This window comes from Mastomys coucha, unplaced genomic scaffold (genome assembly GCF_008632895.1).
Source record: "Mastomys coucha isolate ucsf_1 unplaced genomic scaffold, UCSF_Mcou_1 pScaffold22, whole genome shotgun sequence".
Taxonomy (NCBI): Eukaryota; Metazoa; Chordata; class Mammalia; order Rodentia; family Muridae; genus Mastomys; species Mastomys coucha.
The window spans coordinates 29,120,524-29,136,013 of NW_022196905.1; the positions used below are offsets into that span (position 1 = coordinate 29,120,524).

General features: G+C 40.9%; 1 protein-coding gene across 8 annotated transcripts in view; it reads left to right on the forward strand.

The window, feature by feature from the left end:
- Grk4 (G protein-coupled receptor kinase 4) overlaps window positions 1-15,490 on the forward strand; it is an 81,897-nt gene that overhangs the window by 50,605 nt on the left and 15,802 nt on the right. For all 8 annotated transcript variants that reach the window (XM_031341087.1, XM_031341083.1, XM_031341084.1 and 5 more), the window contains 3 exons: window positions 1,150-1,340; window positions 12,536-12,573; window positions 14,002-14,091. In XM_031341087.1, coding sequence (XP_031196947.1) covers window positions 1,150-1,340; window positions 12,536-12,573; window positions 14,002-14,091 — 319 coding nt within the window. The remainder of the gene's footprint in view (window positions 1-1,149; window positions 1,341-12,535; window positions 12,574-14,001; window positions 14,092-15,490) is intronic.

Consider the following 15,490-nt stretch of genomic DNA (forward strand, 5'->3'; position numbering starts at 1 on the left):
TCCTCATGCCAATGCAGCAAGCACTGCTATATAGTGAATCAGGTCGCCAACCTGGAAAGCATATTGATAACATTTATAATAGCATCAAGAGCCATCACAGTGTAGGCAAAAGTCTTACAAACTGTGCAGGACCTCTACACAGTAAGATACTATTTGTAAGAAACTAAAGAATGCCTAAACAGAGGGGAGACATTTTCCCAGACTGGATGGCTCAGTGATGTGATGATGCTGGTTCTTCTCAGGTGATCTAGAGAATGAGTGAGTTAAGTATAATCATGATCAAATTCCAGCAGAATGGGTCCATGTGTACATGTGTACATTTGTGTTTGAATTGTCAAACAAGACAATGGAAAGGTGAGCAAATCTTGTCAGGGTTTGGGAATTCTCTATGGTAGAATACCTGCCTGACAGATATAAAGCACTAAGTCCAGCTCATGGGAAGAGGAGAAAGAGGTGGAGAAGTAATATTATTTTTGGCCAGGTACACCTGTAATCCCAACTACTCAGAAAACTAAGGCAGGAGGATCACTGGATCCCAGGAGCTCAGAGCCAGCTTGGGAAAAACTCATTTCTTCAAAAGCAAAACAAAACACAAAGCATAAAGATATTTCACAAAAAGGTATGAGGAGTATTCATTGCAAATAACAAGGACGACAGTTCAAGGCTAGCCTTAGTTATATAGTAAGTTGGAAACCAACTTAGGCTACATATTGAGACCCAAGCTTCCAAAACCAAGGATTGGGGATATGGTTCAGCATCATAAAAGTAAAAGAACCATTATACCTTAACCATCCTGGCTCAAACCAAATACCACCAAATGTTAGAGGAGTGTGGAACAGCAAGATCTTGCCAGAACTACTGAATGCAGGTGCTCTAGAAGTTCTTAGTGTCATACAGTCAGACCATAGTGTGGAGAAATCAATATCGAACTACTTAATTTCCATGCAGAACTGCATGAGATCTTTGCTAAGTAAAGATCCAGAGGTATATGATGTGTGTGTGGCGTGGAATTCTCTGAAGCACATAGTGTTCTGGTGTCCTAATTATAAACCTCATGGATAATTTGGATTGTTGTTAGCAAACAGAGTAAGTCGGCAGTGAACAAGCAGGTTTTTTTTATTTTTATTTTTAATGATGCTGTTGTTTTAGGTTAGCTTAGCCTACACGTATGAAACCAAGGATGCGTTGTGTCTGGTGCTAACTATGATGAATGGAGGGGACCTGAAGTACCACATTTACAACCTGGGCAATCCTGGCTTTGAGGAGCCGAGGGCTGTGTTCTACGCTGCAGAGCTGTGCTGTGGCTTGGAAGATTTACAGAGGGAAAGAATTGTCTACAGGTAAGGATGGTGCGACCTGCATTAAAGCCTGCTCTCCTGAGTCCTGGCTTCCACTGGGACTTTCCTCCGGCTCATGCTTGCTGTCATGGGATGGAAAGGGACAACAGGGAGGCCTTGGGTGGCATTCTGAGGGGGATTGTCCCTTTAACTGTAGGACATGGCCAGTCAGAAATATACCTTGGTTTCCTTCTTAGTTTATCTTTATTCTTCTAAGAAACTCTCTTTTTGAAGGGGAACTTTTCCCCTTAAGCCAGTCAAATAGACAGTGTGAACATGAGAAAGCCTATATCTAGAGTTATGATATACTTGACAGCTCTAATAAAAAGATTCATAATGTTCCAAGAAAATGACAAGATCAAGTGTACTGTTTTCTTTTCAATTTAGAATTCATTAAGAAAATCAAATTAAGCCAGTGACAGTACATGCCTTTAATCCCAGCACTTGAGATTCAGAGGCAGGTAGATCTCTGAGAGTTCTAGGCCATGCTGGTCTACAGAGTGAGTTCCAAGATAGTTTGGGTCACATAGAGACACCCCATCTCAAAAAAAGTAAATAATAAAATGAAATTAAGCTTTGTGGTTAGAATTAGCTTAAATAGTCAGTATATTAAAAATTGAAAATAATTCATCTCTCCTAGATATTGGGATTTTAATATAATGACTCTCATTTTGATCAGTTTCCCTGGGCACTTTTGTTTTCTCTTTCAGATATTCACCTGCCAACCAATCCCTATTGAGAATTTCTTTCCTTTAAAACAAATATTTGTTTGTGTGTGAATGTATTTGTACATGTGTACATGTTGCCAGAAGTACTTGCGTGAAGGGTAAAGGACAGTGTTGGGTGTCAGCTCCCCTTCAGCTTGTGTGAGATAGGGTCTCTTGTTTGCTGCAGTGTACATCAGGCACCTGGCCTGGGGGCTTCTAGGCGTCTCTCATCTCTGCCTCTCATCTCATCTTAGGAACACTGGGATTATAGATGCATACTATATCACCATGGGTTTGGGTGTTCATTTCAAACTCAGGACTCATGCACAGCAAATGTGTTTACCACTGAGCTATCTCCCTAGCCTTCTAAAGAGAATTCCTAACCTTGTGCTTTTTAAAAATAAATTACAGAGTGACCTGTGTATTTCTTGCTTTCATCTTCCTCACTCAGTTGGTCATCACTTCACACTGTTTTCCATGGTGAACAGCTTAGTCCATATCTTTCTCTTGTTAGCCAACTGACAGAAGCTTGAGTTGGTCTCCATTACTGCTGTGCTGCCCCCGTGCATTTTCCAGAAGATCCTGACAAGGCATGTTTGAATGCAGATCTGACCCCACTGTGTCTTCCTCTGGTTTAGGACCCTTATTCACCAGGTCAGACCCTTTATGATAACAGCTTCTTACTAACTTCTCCAGCCTTGTTTCCTGATAACCCATATTGATTCCCTCAGCTCTTATACAAGTACAGTTATGGGTTCCAAAACACTTAAGAAGTCATTATAACTCCAGTCTTGGCAGTATACTCCTGTGGATGCTTTCTTCCCTGCAACCTCTCTTCATGTTGATATGAGGACCTCTGCTCATCTTTCCTGAGTTATTCCAGAAATGCTCCTTTCTGTTTTAGTCATTGTAATCTTGTTCTGGGGACCTGTTCGTCCTTAAGATTCATAATCATCTGGTCCTTGGGGGTTGCCATCTTGGACTTTGAATCTTTTGAGATCTCTTCTGCATGGTGGGGAATGACAGGCAAGAAGCAGCAGTAGCGTGGCCTGGGCTCAGTGACAGTGGCTCCAACAATGAGTTTTATATTTTTAGTGTTTGCTAATTTATAGATAGTGTAGGTTGGGGTAAGGATTTTTTAATATGTACCTCAACACCATTTTTTAAAAAGTACTCTTATTTTCCTACTAAAAGACCATGACACTTATTTAGAACCAGTAGATAGAGGGAGGGTTTCTTTCTCAAATTTCAAGTCTCTTCATTTCATTGGGCTATTTGTCGGACTTGGGGTCAAATTCACACTGAATTAATTATAATGCTTTTTAAAAAAGTTTTAAAATCTGGAAATACAAGCCTTTAACTTCTTTTTAGCTGCTTTTGTACCATCCTGACAGGTCTTCTAAATTTCCATACAAATTTAGGATCAGCTTATTGGTTTCAAAGAAAGAACTAAGTTGCTTGCTGACTGAGTGTTTATTTGTATCCATGTTCATATGGGGAAGGTGACTTGATGAACATACTGATTGTGTGATTTGTTTGGTGTTTGCTTTTGGTTTTTCCGGACAGGGTTTCTCTGTGTAGCCCTGGCTGTCCTGGAACTCACTCTGTAGACCAGGCTGGCCTCAAATTCAGCAATCTGCCTGCCTCTGCCTCCCAAGTGCTGGGATTAAAGGCGTGCACTGCCACTGCCTGGCAAGTTTTAGTTTTTTTAAGAAGCAGCATTATTGAGATCAAAGCTTCTTAGTTCTGGGTCTCCTGTAAGATATAGGAGTAAATTTATTGCTTTAGGGACAGTGGATGGCTTTATATAATGCTTTGTGGTCTTGTTTTCTGCATGTCTCTATTCTGCATGTCTCTAGCAGGTTACTGGAAGCTGTGGAGGTTTTGGACTTCTTAAGAACTGGGTGCACCCACTGTGGCTTGCTTCTATAAGTCAGAGCTGGCTGGCCACATGGATGGATAGACTACATCTGTTAATGGTGGTGACCAAAGAGGAATTACTCAGTCTCAATTCTAGCCAAAATTTGACCTTGATCCTATGGTGATCCTATGGAATCTGCACACTTTTATTTTTGTTTCCAAGTATCACTCTAGTTAGGAGGCAGCCTGTTGTAAATAAATAACAAAACCATGCTAGTTATGAACAAACTATAGCAAGAAACCTTGACTTGCAGAACATGTAACAGTTTAGAGCAGTGGGGATGTGTCTTAGTGTCTTCATTGTTATGATAAAATGCTCTAGCAAAAGTAACTTCAGGGAGAAAAAGCTTATTTTAGCTCACAGCTCCATGTTACAGTCCATCATAGCTGAGAAGTTGGAACTTGAGGGGTCTAGTTGCATTGTAAATGAAGTCAGAAGATGAGAGCATTGAATGCATGCTTGTTGCTCAGGTTTTCTCTACTTTATACAGGCCAGGATTGAGCCAGGAGGTGGTGCTAACCACAGTGGGCAGGCCTTCCCATTTCAGTTAATGAAATCTGACTGGGCAGTGGTTGTGCACTAGCTTGGGAGGCATCATAAAACAGATCTCTGTGGGTTCAAGGCTAGCTTGCTCTACAGAGCTAACTCCAGGAAAATCAGGTCTACACACAAAAAAAAACCATAGCAGGCACAATCAGAGGCCCACCTCATAGCGTTTTCTAGATAATAAGTTGACAATGAGAAGCACTAACCATCATAGCATGCATTGTCATTTTATCTTCCTGATAGGATGACATCCATCAAGGAATGAGAAGGAATGGCTGTCCAAGAGTCTCTAGTGTTCTGATATTTCCTAAAACAGAAGGAGAAAACTAATGTCTTGACTTGTAGTTTCAATGGAGTGTTCTACTTGTTATTAAATAAGATGCAGGCCATGTGACCTCATCTACATAGAATAATGTAGTTGTAAGTAGTACAGAGAAAATGCCGCTATAAAGTTACTAAGGAATGAATGTTCAGCTATTCTTTGGATCTCTTTGTCTTGTGATTGAATTGAGGATTGAAAAGCAAACAACCCTTTCTCCACTGTGTGAAGGAAGGAGTTGATGGTAGTGCATGCCCCTGTGGGAGGCTGAGGTAGAAGGATAGAGCATTCGAGAACAGACTTGTCTTTCCTTTAAGACCCTGCTTCAAAAGAGCAGAATAAAAGGAAAAATGGTGGGAAGAGCCTAGTGTGGAGAGGAAAAGCAAGAGGAGGGTATAGTTGGATTTTGCAGGTTTTCTAGTTGTGAGCTGGTCAAATAGGCCCTTAAGCAGTGTAGACAACTGCTTTCACCTGAGATTTATCAGTAGCAGATGGATCCCTGAACTGCAGGCTAGGATATACTCTGGGAAATAAGGCAAACACAGTACTACCCCCCAAAGCTCATACCCTGCTGATGGAGCCAGGCAGTGACATTGAATGAAGACATATGTTAGAATTTACAGTGAGTAGTTTAAACAATAGACTATAGATTTTTTATGCCTTCTGAAATTTGTAAGACTAAAGAAAGGATAGCACTTTAAAAAATGTTTATAAGAACTGCTCTAAACCATATTTTTTAGGATAGAATTTCTGCCTCTTACTATGTAATTCTCTATTTGCAATATGATTTGAACATCTCTGACCTGAACTTTGAAAGGATCTTAAATCTAACACACAAACACATTCACACATACTCCTCCTCTCTCTCGCAGTGGCACATAAGTATATGCTTATTTGTGTGTGTATGAATGCACATGTATGTGTGGGTATATATGTACATGTGTGTACACATGCGTTTGGAGGCCCCAAATTGATACTGGTTTTCTTTCTTGAGCACTCTCAACTTTATTGTAGCAGGGTTTTAGTGAATTAGGAAATCACCAGTTCCAGCCAGTCTAGCTAACAGTTTTGCCCTAGGGACAGACATTCAGTTTCTGCTTCTTGAGTTCTGGGATTACTGTGCTGTGATTTCTGTGTGCCTTTGATGTTAGTCCTGAATGTCTGAACTCCAGTTTTCAGGCTTATGTGGTAAGCACTTTATTTACTGAGTCATCTTTCTAGCCCTCAAAACTTTTTGAGCAATGCTATCATAATTGGAAAATTGCACACCAGACCTCATGTGCTAAGTCACAATCAGTGCAGGTACAAAGTTGAAGATGTGGCTCACTGGTGGAATGCTTGCCTAGCATGTTTGAAGCCCTAGTTCACAATCAAGTGCATGTACACTAAGAATAGTGTACAAATTGCCTTTAGGTTATGTGTATAATATATATATATATGAAACATAAAAGACTGTTTATATCTTAGACCATTCCCAGAGTATTTCATTTATGTATGTAAAGTATTTCAAAGGTTTGAAATTCCAGAGTACTCTTAGTCTCTCTCTCGCAGTCTCTTTTTTTTTTTTTTTTTTTTTTTTTTTTTTTTTTTTTTTTTTTTTTTTTTTTTTTTTTGGGTTTTCGAGGCAGGGTTTCTCTGTGTAGCCCTGGCTGTCCTGAAACTCACTCTGTAGACCAGGCTGGCCTCGAACTCAGAAATCCACCTGCCTCTGCCTCCCAAGTGCTGGGATTAAAGGCGTGCGCCACCACTGCCCGGCTCTTTTGAAGTACTTTAAAAGCAAGTTGTTAGAATTCATTGGATAAGACACCTGTGTGGGGCTCATATTTGAATAGTTGGGCAGACATCTTGTTATTTTGCTGAAGAAATAAGTGTTACAGTTTATGAGTTGTTTCTTTCTGGGATGGTGCTACCTCTTCCATGCTGCTTGGACTGCTAGGGACAAGCTCCCAGTGATGGGAGCCTGCTCACTGAGATGCAGAGTTTTCTGCAGTAGTGTCTATTCTCTCAGACAGATTGCAGCTAGGGCTTGTTAAGGTTAAGATCTTGGTCCAAACACTGAGGCTAACTAATGTTCCAGTTGTTCTGAGTTGGGCCAACCTCAGGCTCTTCTCTTAGTGTCATCCTGAAGTGTTCCTAGCATTGTTCACACTGGGAGTGCAGCAGATCAGCTTTCTTGTTTAGTGTGGCCCTTGTCTACCCATGCTTAGTCTCATTCCCCAGAAAAGCCTGATGACTTGTTCTCCCGAGGCATCAATGAAAAGGGAAAAAACCATGCACAAAGTCATCCTGGGGTGGCAGGCCCAATATGAGGTGTAATAGATCCATGCTAGTTCAAAGCAAGACTCAGTAACAGGTTGAAAAATGGGCTTCAGATGGAAAAGTACTATCTTCAGCAGGAAGAGGAGTATGAAACCAGAAAAGTAAGCTGGTGTGGTATATGAATTGTAACACTCGTGAGACTCCAGACAAAAACTGGTACCAGAAATGGGGAATTCCTCCGATAGGCCTGAGGATTTCGGGAGTTGGAGTTGGATAGCTATGGGATGCTTTAAGTGGGGCTTAATGAACCATCCTAGTTAGGAATATGAAAAGCATACTGCTGAGGGTGATTTGAACTGTACAGACCTGATCCAAGATGTTTCAGGGGAACAGAATGTTAGTATGTGGCAGAGAGACTGTTTGTGTGTGTGTGTGTGTGTGTGTGTGTGTGTGTGTGTGTGTGTGTGTGATATTTTGGAGAAGAATGTGGCTGCTTTTGCCCTTGTCTAAAGAGTCTGTGTGAGGTTAAATTGAAGAGACTCAGATTAATTACATTGACCCAGGAGGTCTCAAACAATCCAGTTTAGACTCTGTGCAGTGATTTAGTCTCATGAAGAACATTTTGATGAAGCATAGCAAGCTTTAAAAGAAAAAAATATAAAATGAATGGTTCAAGTAATAAAGGGGCACCAGGAAGTGAAATGGGGCTGAATCCTATGTTCAAAGAGATAAACATATTTAGGGGAATGTGACTTTGGGGCAAGATTATACCCAGCTAAGCTTACTCTTTATGCATTTGCTGTTGAACAAGGAATAATTTGGACTTTTAATCTGGAATGAACTACAATACAGAAATGGAGGACACACCTGTGATCCAGATTTTGAGACTGGAAGACATAGGCTTTGGATCCAGATCTTGAGGCATAGTGGCCTTGAAAAGCTTAGGCCCATGCATGTGGTACACATCTTTAATCCCAGGAGACAAAGGCATGGCAGAACTCTGGGTTCAAGGCCAGCCTGGGACAGAGTAAGTTCTAGGTGAAGAAAAGCTTAAGTCCAGGTGTAGTGAGACATGCCTTTAATCCCAGCTTTCAGGAAACAGACCCATGCAGATCTTTGAGTTCAAGGTCAGTCTGTGGAGCAAGTTCCAGGACAGCCAAGCTTAGGCAGTGAAAGAGTTGGAAATGGGAATCTGGTGATAATGTAATAGAATGAGGGGGTCATGTTTCAGCTCCAGCAAGCCACAGAACTTGGCAGCTTTGGCCATGTGGCTCCGGTTTTAGTGTCAAGAATAGAGGGGACTACTGGGACAATTGATGCTGGTTAGCTAGAGTTAAGAAGTTAGTGATGTTTAAGAAGAGATCAGCATCACTGAGGTGAAATCTTCTGGAAAGTGTTTTCTGAGAGCACAAAGAAGCTGTATTTCAGAGACAGCCAAGGTTGTGCCTCATGCTGCAGCTATACTTGGTAATGTGTAAGAGTCACCCAGGTGGTACTGGTTTTGAAGATTTGAAGGGGTCATGGAGAATAGTTGAGGCTTGACACTTTGAGAGGCCATAGAAGCATCATTTGCAGTTGACAACCCAGGACTGAAGGGGTCATGCAAAGGAGTTCACCATGAAGAGAGCCTATGAGAAGTTATTGGTGAAGCCTGGTTACAGTGGAAGACACCAGTGAATTGGAGATGCCAGTACCATATGATGATCACCAAAAATAGCAGCAGTGGAGAGGATCAACCAGAGCCTAGAGTGCTGGAGAAGAGACTCAGCCCTGTGGAAGAACCTAGAAAGCCATGGATGGATCCCAGACATTGTAACAAGGTGTGAAGTTGAAGTTGCCTTGGATACCCCAAGATGTTAGAGATGTCATAGGTGTGGGTTACCTACTGAGGAAAGCTGCTAACAGGGAGTGGAACATCCAAAGAGAAAGAAGCATGCTGCAGTCAACAAAGCAGAAAGGAGTTGCACATGAGACATAGAGATGCAGAGTTTGAAGTTTGCCCAGCTGGCTTTTGGTCTTGCTTTTTTTTTTTTTTTTTTTTTTTTTTTTTTTTTTTTGAGACAGGGTTTTTCTGTGTAGTCCTGGCTGTCCTGGAACTCACTGTGTAGACCAGGCTGGCCTCGAACTCAGAAATCCACCTGCCTCTGCCTCCCAAGTGCTGGGATTAAAGGTGTGCACCACCGCTGCCAGGCCACCGTGTGGTTGCTGGGAATTGAACTCAGGACCTCTGGAAGAGCAGTCAGTGCTCTTAACTGCTGAGCCATCTCTCCAGCCCCCTGGTCTAGCTTTTGTCCAGGATTTCCTTACTATGTTGTTTTGAAATGGTAATGTATATCCTGTGATGTTGGAGGCATGTTACCTGCTTTTTGATTTTTATTTTTATAGGGGAATTACAGTTAAGAGATTGCATGAATCTCAAAAGAGACTTTCAACTTTGGACAAGTAACATTGTTGAGACTATTATAGATTTTTGAAGTTGGACTATATTTTGCATTATGCTATGGGTAGGTATGGCCCCCCAAAACTCATGTATTTGAACAAGCCTATGGGGGTCAAGGAGTGGAATGTTGTGGTTTGAATATGCTTGCCCCAGGGAGTCGAACTATTAGGAGGTGTGGTCTTATTGGAGTATGTGTAGCCTTGTTGGAGGAAGTGTGTCACTGTGGGGGTTGGCTTTGAGATTCTCCTCCTAGCTGCTTGGAAGACAGTCTTCTGTTGGCCTTCACATCAAGATGTAGAACTCTTGGCTCCACCAGTGCCATGTCTGCCTGGACATTGCCATGATTCCTGCCATGTTGATAATGGATGAACCTTAGAACCTGTAAGCCAGCCCCAACTCAATGTTGTCCTTTATAAGGGTTGCCTTGGTCATAGTGTCTCTTCACAGTGATGGAAACCCTAAGACACCTTGTCTGCACTTACTATGGAGACTCTGTGTAAATAGCTAGAGACAGACCATATACAGTTCACAGTCATGACGTACAGTGGGTATTCAGTGATAGATGGCTACTGTTACTGTTTTGGGTTGGGCATTCCTTATCTAGAGCATGCATCATAGTATATCATAGTTCCAAGCATTTTAGATTTCAGATTTTTATTAGTGTCCAGAATGTATTATTGCAACAATTATTGTTTGTTCTAGTTTAGTTTTGTCACAGTAATAAAATACTTTGAGCAATACTCTGGGTAAGGAAAGGATTTGCCTTACACTTCCATGTCACAATCCATCACTGACTGAAGCCAGGGTGGAAACTGAAGCAGGATCTTGGAAGCAGGAACAGAAGTTGAGACTATAGAGAAATGTTTGTTGGCTCACTTTTCCTAGTTTGTTCAGCTAACACCTTATATAGCCCAGGCCTACTTTTCAGGGACAGCACCACCCATAGTGGTCTGGATCCTCCTAGATCATTTAAGAAGATACCTTACACCAAGGCAGTGATGGCACACACCTTTAATCCCAGAATTTGGGAGGTAGAAACAGGCAAATCTCTGTGGGTTTGCAGCCAGCCTGCTCACAGAGTGAATTCCAGGACAGCCAGGTCTACATAGAGAAATTCTGTCTTGAAAAAGCAAAATTAAATTAAAAAGAAGATACTTTCTAGGCTAATCTGATGGAAACAGTTTCTCAATTGAGGCTTCATCTCTTCAAGTGACTGGTTTGTGTCTAGTTGGCAAAAACTAACCAGTACAGTGAAATACCTACAGGGTTTCTTCTGTCAGAGTGATAGTATTTTTGGTTGACTGTATAACTTATTGTATAGAAGGGTAGGCATAAGGCTAGTTTCTTTTTTTGTTTGTTTGTTTGTTTTTGTTTTTTTGTTTTTTTTTTTTTCGAGACAGGATTTCTCTGAATAGCCCCCTGGAACTCACTCTGTAGACCAGGCTAGCCTCGAACTCAGAAATCCACCTGCCTCTGCCTCCCAAGTGCTGGGATTAAAGGTGTACGCTACTACCGCCCGGCTAGGGCTAGTTTCTTTTACTTTAATGAACTTGTAGATCACCAAGGACCAGGAAGAAATGTACATTTGAGTCAGTAGGACTCAGAGTAGGCCTAAAATTTTCATCATAACCAGAACCATACTAATGGCAGGCTACATTTGAGCAGAGGGGTTTGAGTGGAGTCAGTCCTAGGCATGTGAGATGGGAAGGTAACTGGAAATGATAGAAAATCAAGGAGACTGTGAAGGTTCCATGTCAAGGATAGGTTAGTTTTAGTAATGCTTAATAGGGTTTTTTTTAGGGGGGCGGTTATTTTTTATTTTTTGAGACAGGGTTACTGTGTATAGCCCTGACTGTCCTGGAACTCACTCTTGTAAACCAGGCTGTCCTGGAACTCAGAAATCTGCCTGCCTCTGCCCCTCAAGTGCTGGGATTATAGGCGTGTACCACTACTGCCCGGCAAAAGAAATTTTACTACCTTCTTTTTTTTTTTCAAAGATTTATTTATTATTATAATTCAGTACACTGTAGCTGTCTTCAGACACACCAGAAGAGGGCGTCAGATCTCATTACAGTGGTTGTGAGCCACCATGTGGTTGCTGGGATTTGAACTTAGGATGTTTGGTAGAGCAGTTGGTGCTCTTCCCGCTGAGCCATCTCGCCAACCCCCTTAATAGGGTTTTTAGTTACCAAATGGACAGAGGGAAAAGTCAAAACTGTTCACTATTCTTGTACCTAGAGAATGAATGCATTTATACCTATTGGAAAACAACCCCTGCCAGGAGCTCCTGCCAGACCACATGATTCCCCTACTCACTCTTTACCCTGGCCTTTCTGCCCTGACAGCAGTGACAGGGACCAGCTGCCTACTGCTGGCAGCTGCCCCCTTTGGACCTCAGAGATTTACCTGTGTTGGTCCTCTGTCACCCCTTGCTGCTGTGGCCTTATTTCTAGGGTATTGTCTTGCCCTCTGGCTTACACTGTCCTTTTCTTATGCTCTAGGGATGTGTCCACATATTGGGAGAGGTGCTTAGGGAACTGGATTGTCCTCAAATGTGAAGTCATAATTAAATATAAATCCTTTGAAAGGTTTTTTTGAAATGTAATATATTTTAAAGTACCTTAACTTTAGATAGAATGAGTGAAGTTCATTAAGGACTAATTGCTTTCTTTACTCTGGGTTTATATACAGAGTCACTGAAATGTCTTCAGCTTGGCAGGGCTATGCAAAGCAATTCATTTTACATTCATTCAAGGAATGTATGATGCTTGCTGAGATGAATTCCTTTGATGTTTATACATCACCATGCCTAGCAATGTAGAATTTATTGAGCTGCCTGTAGTTATGGCTGAAACCTGTAGCAGCTTGGATTGCTCACAAAGCATGTTTTTACTCTCTGCCCTTATAGCTACTGCTTTTTGCCATCAAGATATCTCTGACTATTTCTTCTCAGTGCTCAGGAACTGATTTCTGAATAACAGCTTTTTGTTGTTTCTTTCCTTGTAGAGACCTAAAGCCAGAGAATATCCTCCTTGATGATCATGGTAAGAGAGCCTTTCATGCTTAAGTGTAGGCTTGTCAGAGGGACACTTGTACTTCAGATGTGGACATAGTCAGTTAATAATGCAGACAGGAAGCATAACTAAAAGAAACTCTTTGGGATGTTCTTTAAAACACACACACACACACATACACACACAAACAATTGATGTTGCCATCTCCTGTACTTACATAAAAGTAGAGATGTCATATATTAATGATGAATGTTTTGAAATAGGTGAAAATAAACCCAAAGTGAGTATTTGCCCTCCTGTTTTTTGCTATTGACTCATTTACTTTTTCTTTATTCTTTAGCCTTCTAAGCTTGGCATGCTGCCCTCCAAGATGTCCCCCTATCTTATATCACGTGTCACAGAGTGGGGGTGTAGAATGCTGTTATGGGGGCCCTGTGGTGGTAGATGGGAACTGGCTATGATGTGACAGCTCCTTGTCAGCATCATGGGTGCCTCTGACATTGGTGTCTCTGGATCTGAGAATGAGCCCAATTGCTAGGATGCTGGTTGTATTCACACTAGGTAGGTTAGCAATTTGAGAAGGAGCTTATGATTAGTGATTCTTAGTAGCTAAAATGAGCTTCCTATGGAGACGAGAACATGAGCCAGAGCCAGAGTGATTGCTAGAAAGACTGGGCTCATGTAGCTCATTACTGAAGGCAAATTCTCAGGTCTGAGCTTTTATGTTTACTTCTGCTGCTGCTTTCTGCTTGTTACCTAATTTATGTGCTGACCATGACGAAGAAAGGTGCTTGAAACTTTATTTATGGAATAATTAAGAAGTCACTTGACTGCCTCCAACTCTCTGTGATTTGTGCTGGGGTATGCTGCATTGGTATCTAGAGTTGGCACTGAAGGGAAGAGAGCAAATTCTATTGTAATACATTGTGTAGGTTACTAGGTGTCTTATTCGGATGTCTAAATCCTATGCCAGGTGTCCTTGGGAGAACATTTTCTGTAATTGGTTACTTTCATAGGGCTGTCGCCAACATTTATGCCTTTCTATACCCAAAATATTTGTATAGTACAGTTCTCTAAGTGAAGTATCTTAACTGGTAGTTATGAGGAAAGAATAAATATGGTTCCTCTGGTTTTATCTGGTGGTTATTTACTGCTAAAGGGCTTCTTTAGGTATAAATATAATTTCTTGCTATTAGTGAAACAGTGTGCTATATGAAGTTATATATGTAAAGGTTAAATATAATTTTTAGATATTGCTACTTTTTATACAGTTTTGTGTCTTTTTATCACTGGGGATAGAATCTCAAGCCTCATATATCATATACAAGGGTTTTATTACTGAGCTATATCCTCAGCCCTCATCAACACTTTTTAGATGGACTTTGCCTCACAGTTATAAATTGTCACTAAAATGTTACTTTTCCCCATGATCTGTACATTGTGTGCGAACATACACAGGACACATCCGAATTTCAGATCTTGGTCTAGCTATGGAAATCCCAGAAGGGGAGATGGTTCGAGGAAGAGTTGGTACTGTTGGCTACATGGGTAAGTGAAAGATGCTTTGGTGGACCTTGTCCTTTCCTGCTAGGTGTTCCAGTGCGTAGAACCTAGAGAGAAGACAGCTTTTAATTTACTTTAATAGTATAAACCTCATTAAGCCGTAACAATAATGCTACATTAAAACATTCATTAAAAATGATATTTATATTACATTTATTTATTATTATGTACATGTATGTGTTTCACAAAGGAGTACATGTGAAAGTTAGATGACAGTTCAAGTGAGTCGGTTCTCTGCTTTCACAAAATTCAACTAGTCAGGCTTTAAGGCAAGCACTTTTACCCACTGAGCCATCTTGCCAGCCCCTAAAATAGCACTTTCTAAAGCTAATTATCACTGTGATACTTTATATACAAACACAACAATTCATATTCTTCCTGTCTGAAAACAATGATTAGCTGTAAATTTAATTAAAAAAAAAACAAGATTTTGGGGGGTCAGGGGAAACTGGGCATGGTGATATATGGGATTAAAGGTGTGCACTACCACACTCATCTAATAGACATCTCTCCCCTGCCTTTGTTTTTATTCTGAGACAGGGTTTCTCTGTGTAGTCCTGGCTGTCCTGGAACTCTGTAGACCAGGCTGGCCTACAGACTCTTTTCTCATACAGTATAATCTACATACAGTTGAATACAGTTCTCCTCCCTCTGCTCCTCCCAGTTGTTCCCCACTCCTCTCCATATAGATATACTCCCTGTTTGTCTCTCATTAGAAAAGAACAGGCTCTGGGAGATAACAAAACATAACAAAACAAAATAAAATAAGATAAAATGAAAACTATCATATTGAGGTGGACAAGGCAAGCCAATAGAAAAATAAAAGAGCCCCAAGAGAAGCCATAAGAATCAGAGACCCTTGCCAGGTGGTGGTGGCACATGCCTTTAATCCCAGTACTTGGGAGGCAAAGGCAGGAGGATTTCTGAGTTCGAGGCCAGCCTGGTCTACAAGAGTGAGTTCCAGGACAGCCAGAGCTATACAGAGAAACCCTGTCTCGAAAAACCAAAATAAATAAATAAAGAAAGAAAGAAAGAAAGAAAGAAAGAAAGAAAGGAAGAATCAGAGACCCACTTGTTTACATAATCTTAAGTTCCATAAAAGTACTAAACTGAAGCTATTTTATTTATATATATACATATATGCATATATTTATTTATATATTTATAAATATGTAAATTATTTAACTATATAAAGCTTATATATTTATATATATTCCGCTCTCCCCAGTGCTGGGACTGGGTATCATCCAATTGAGTTGTTAGCTGAAAGAGTCTCATGGAAATCTCATACAACCCAGGCTGTTACCAAGACAGTAGATTGCTCTCCACAAACTGACAAGGCCTCATTACATTACTATATATACATACGAATATTTATGTATAT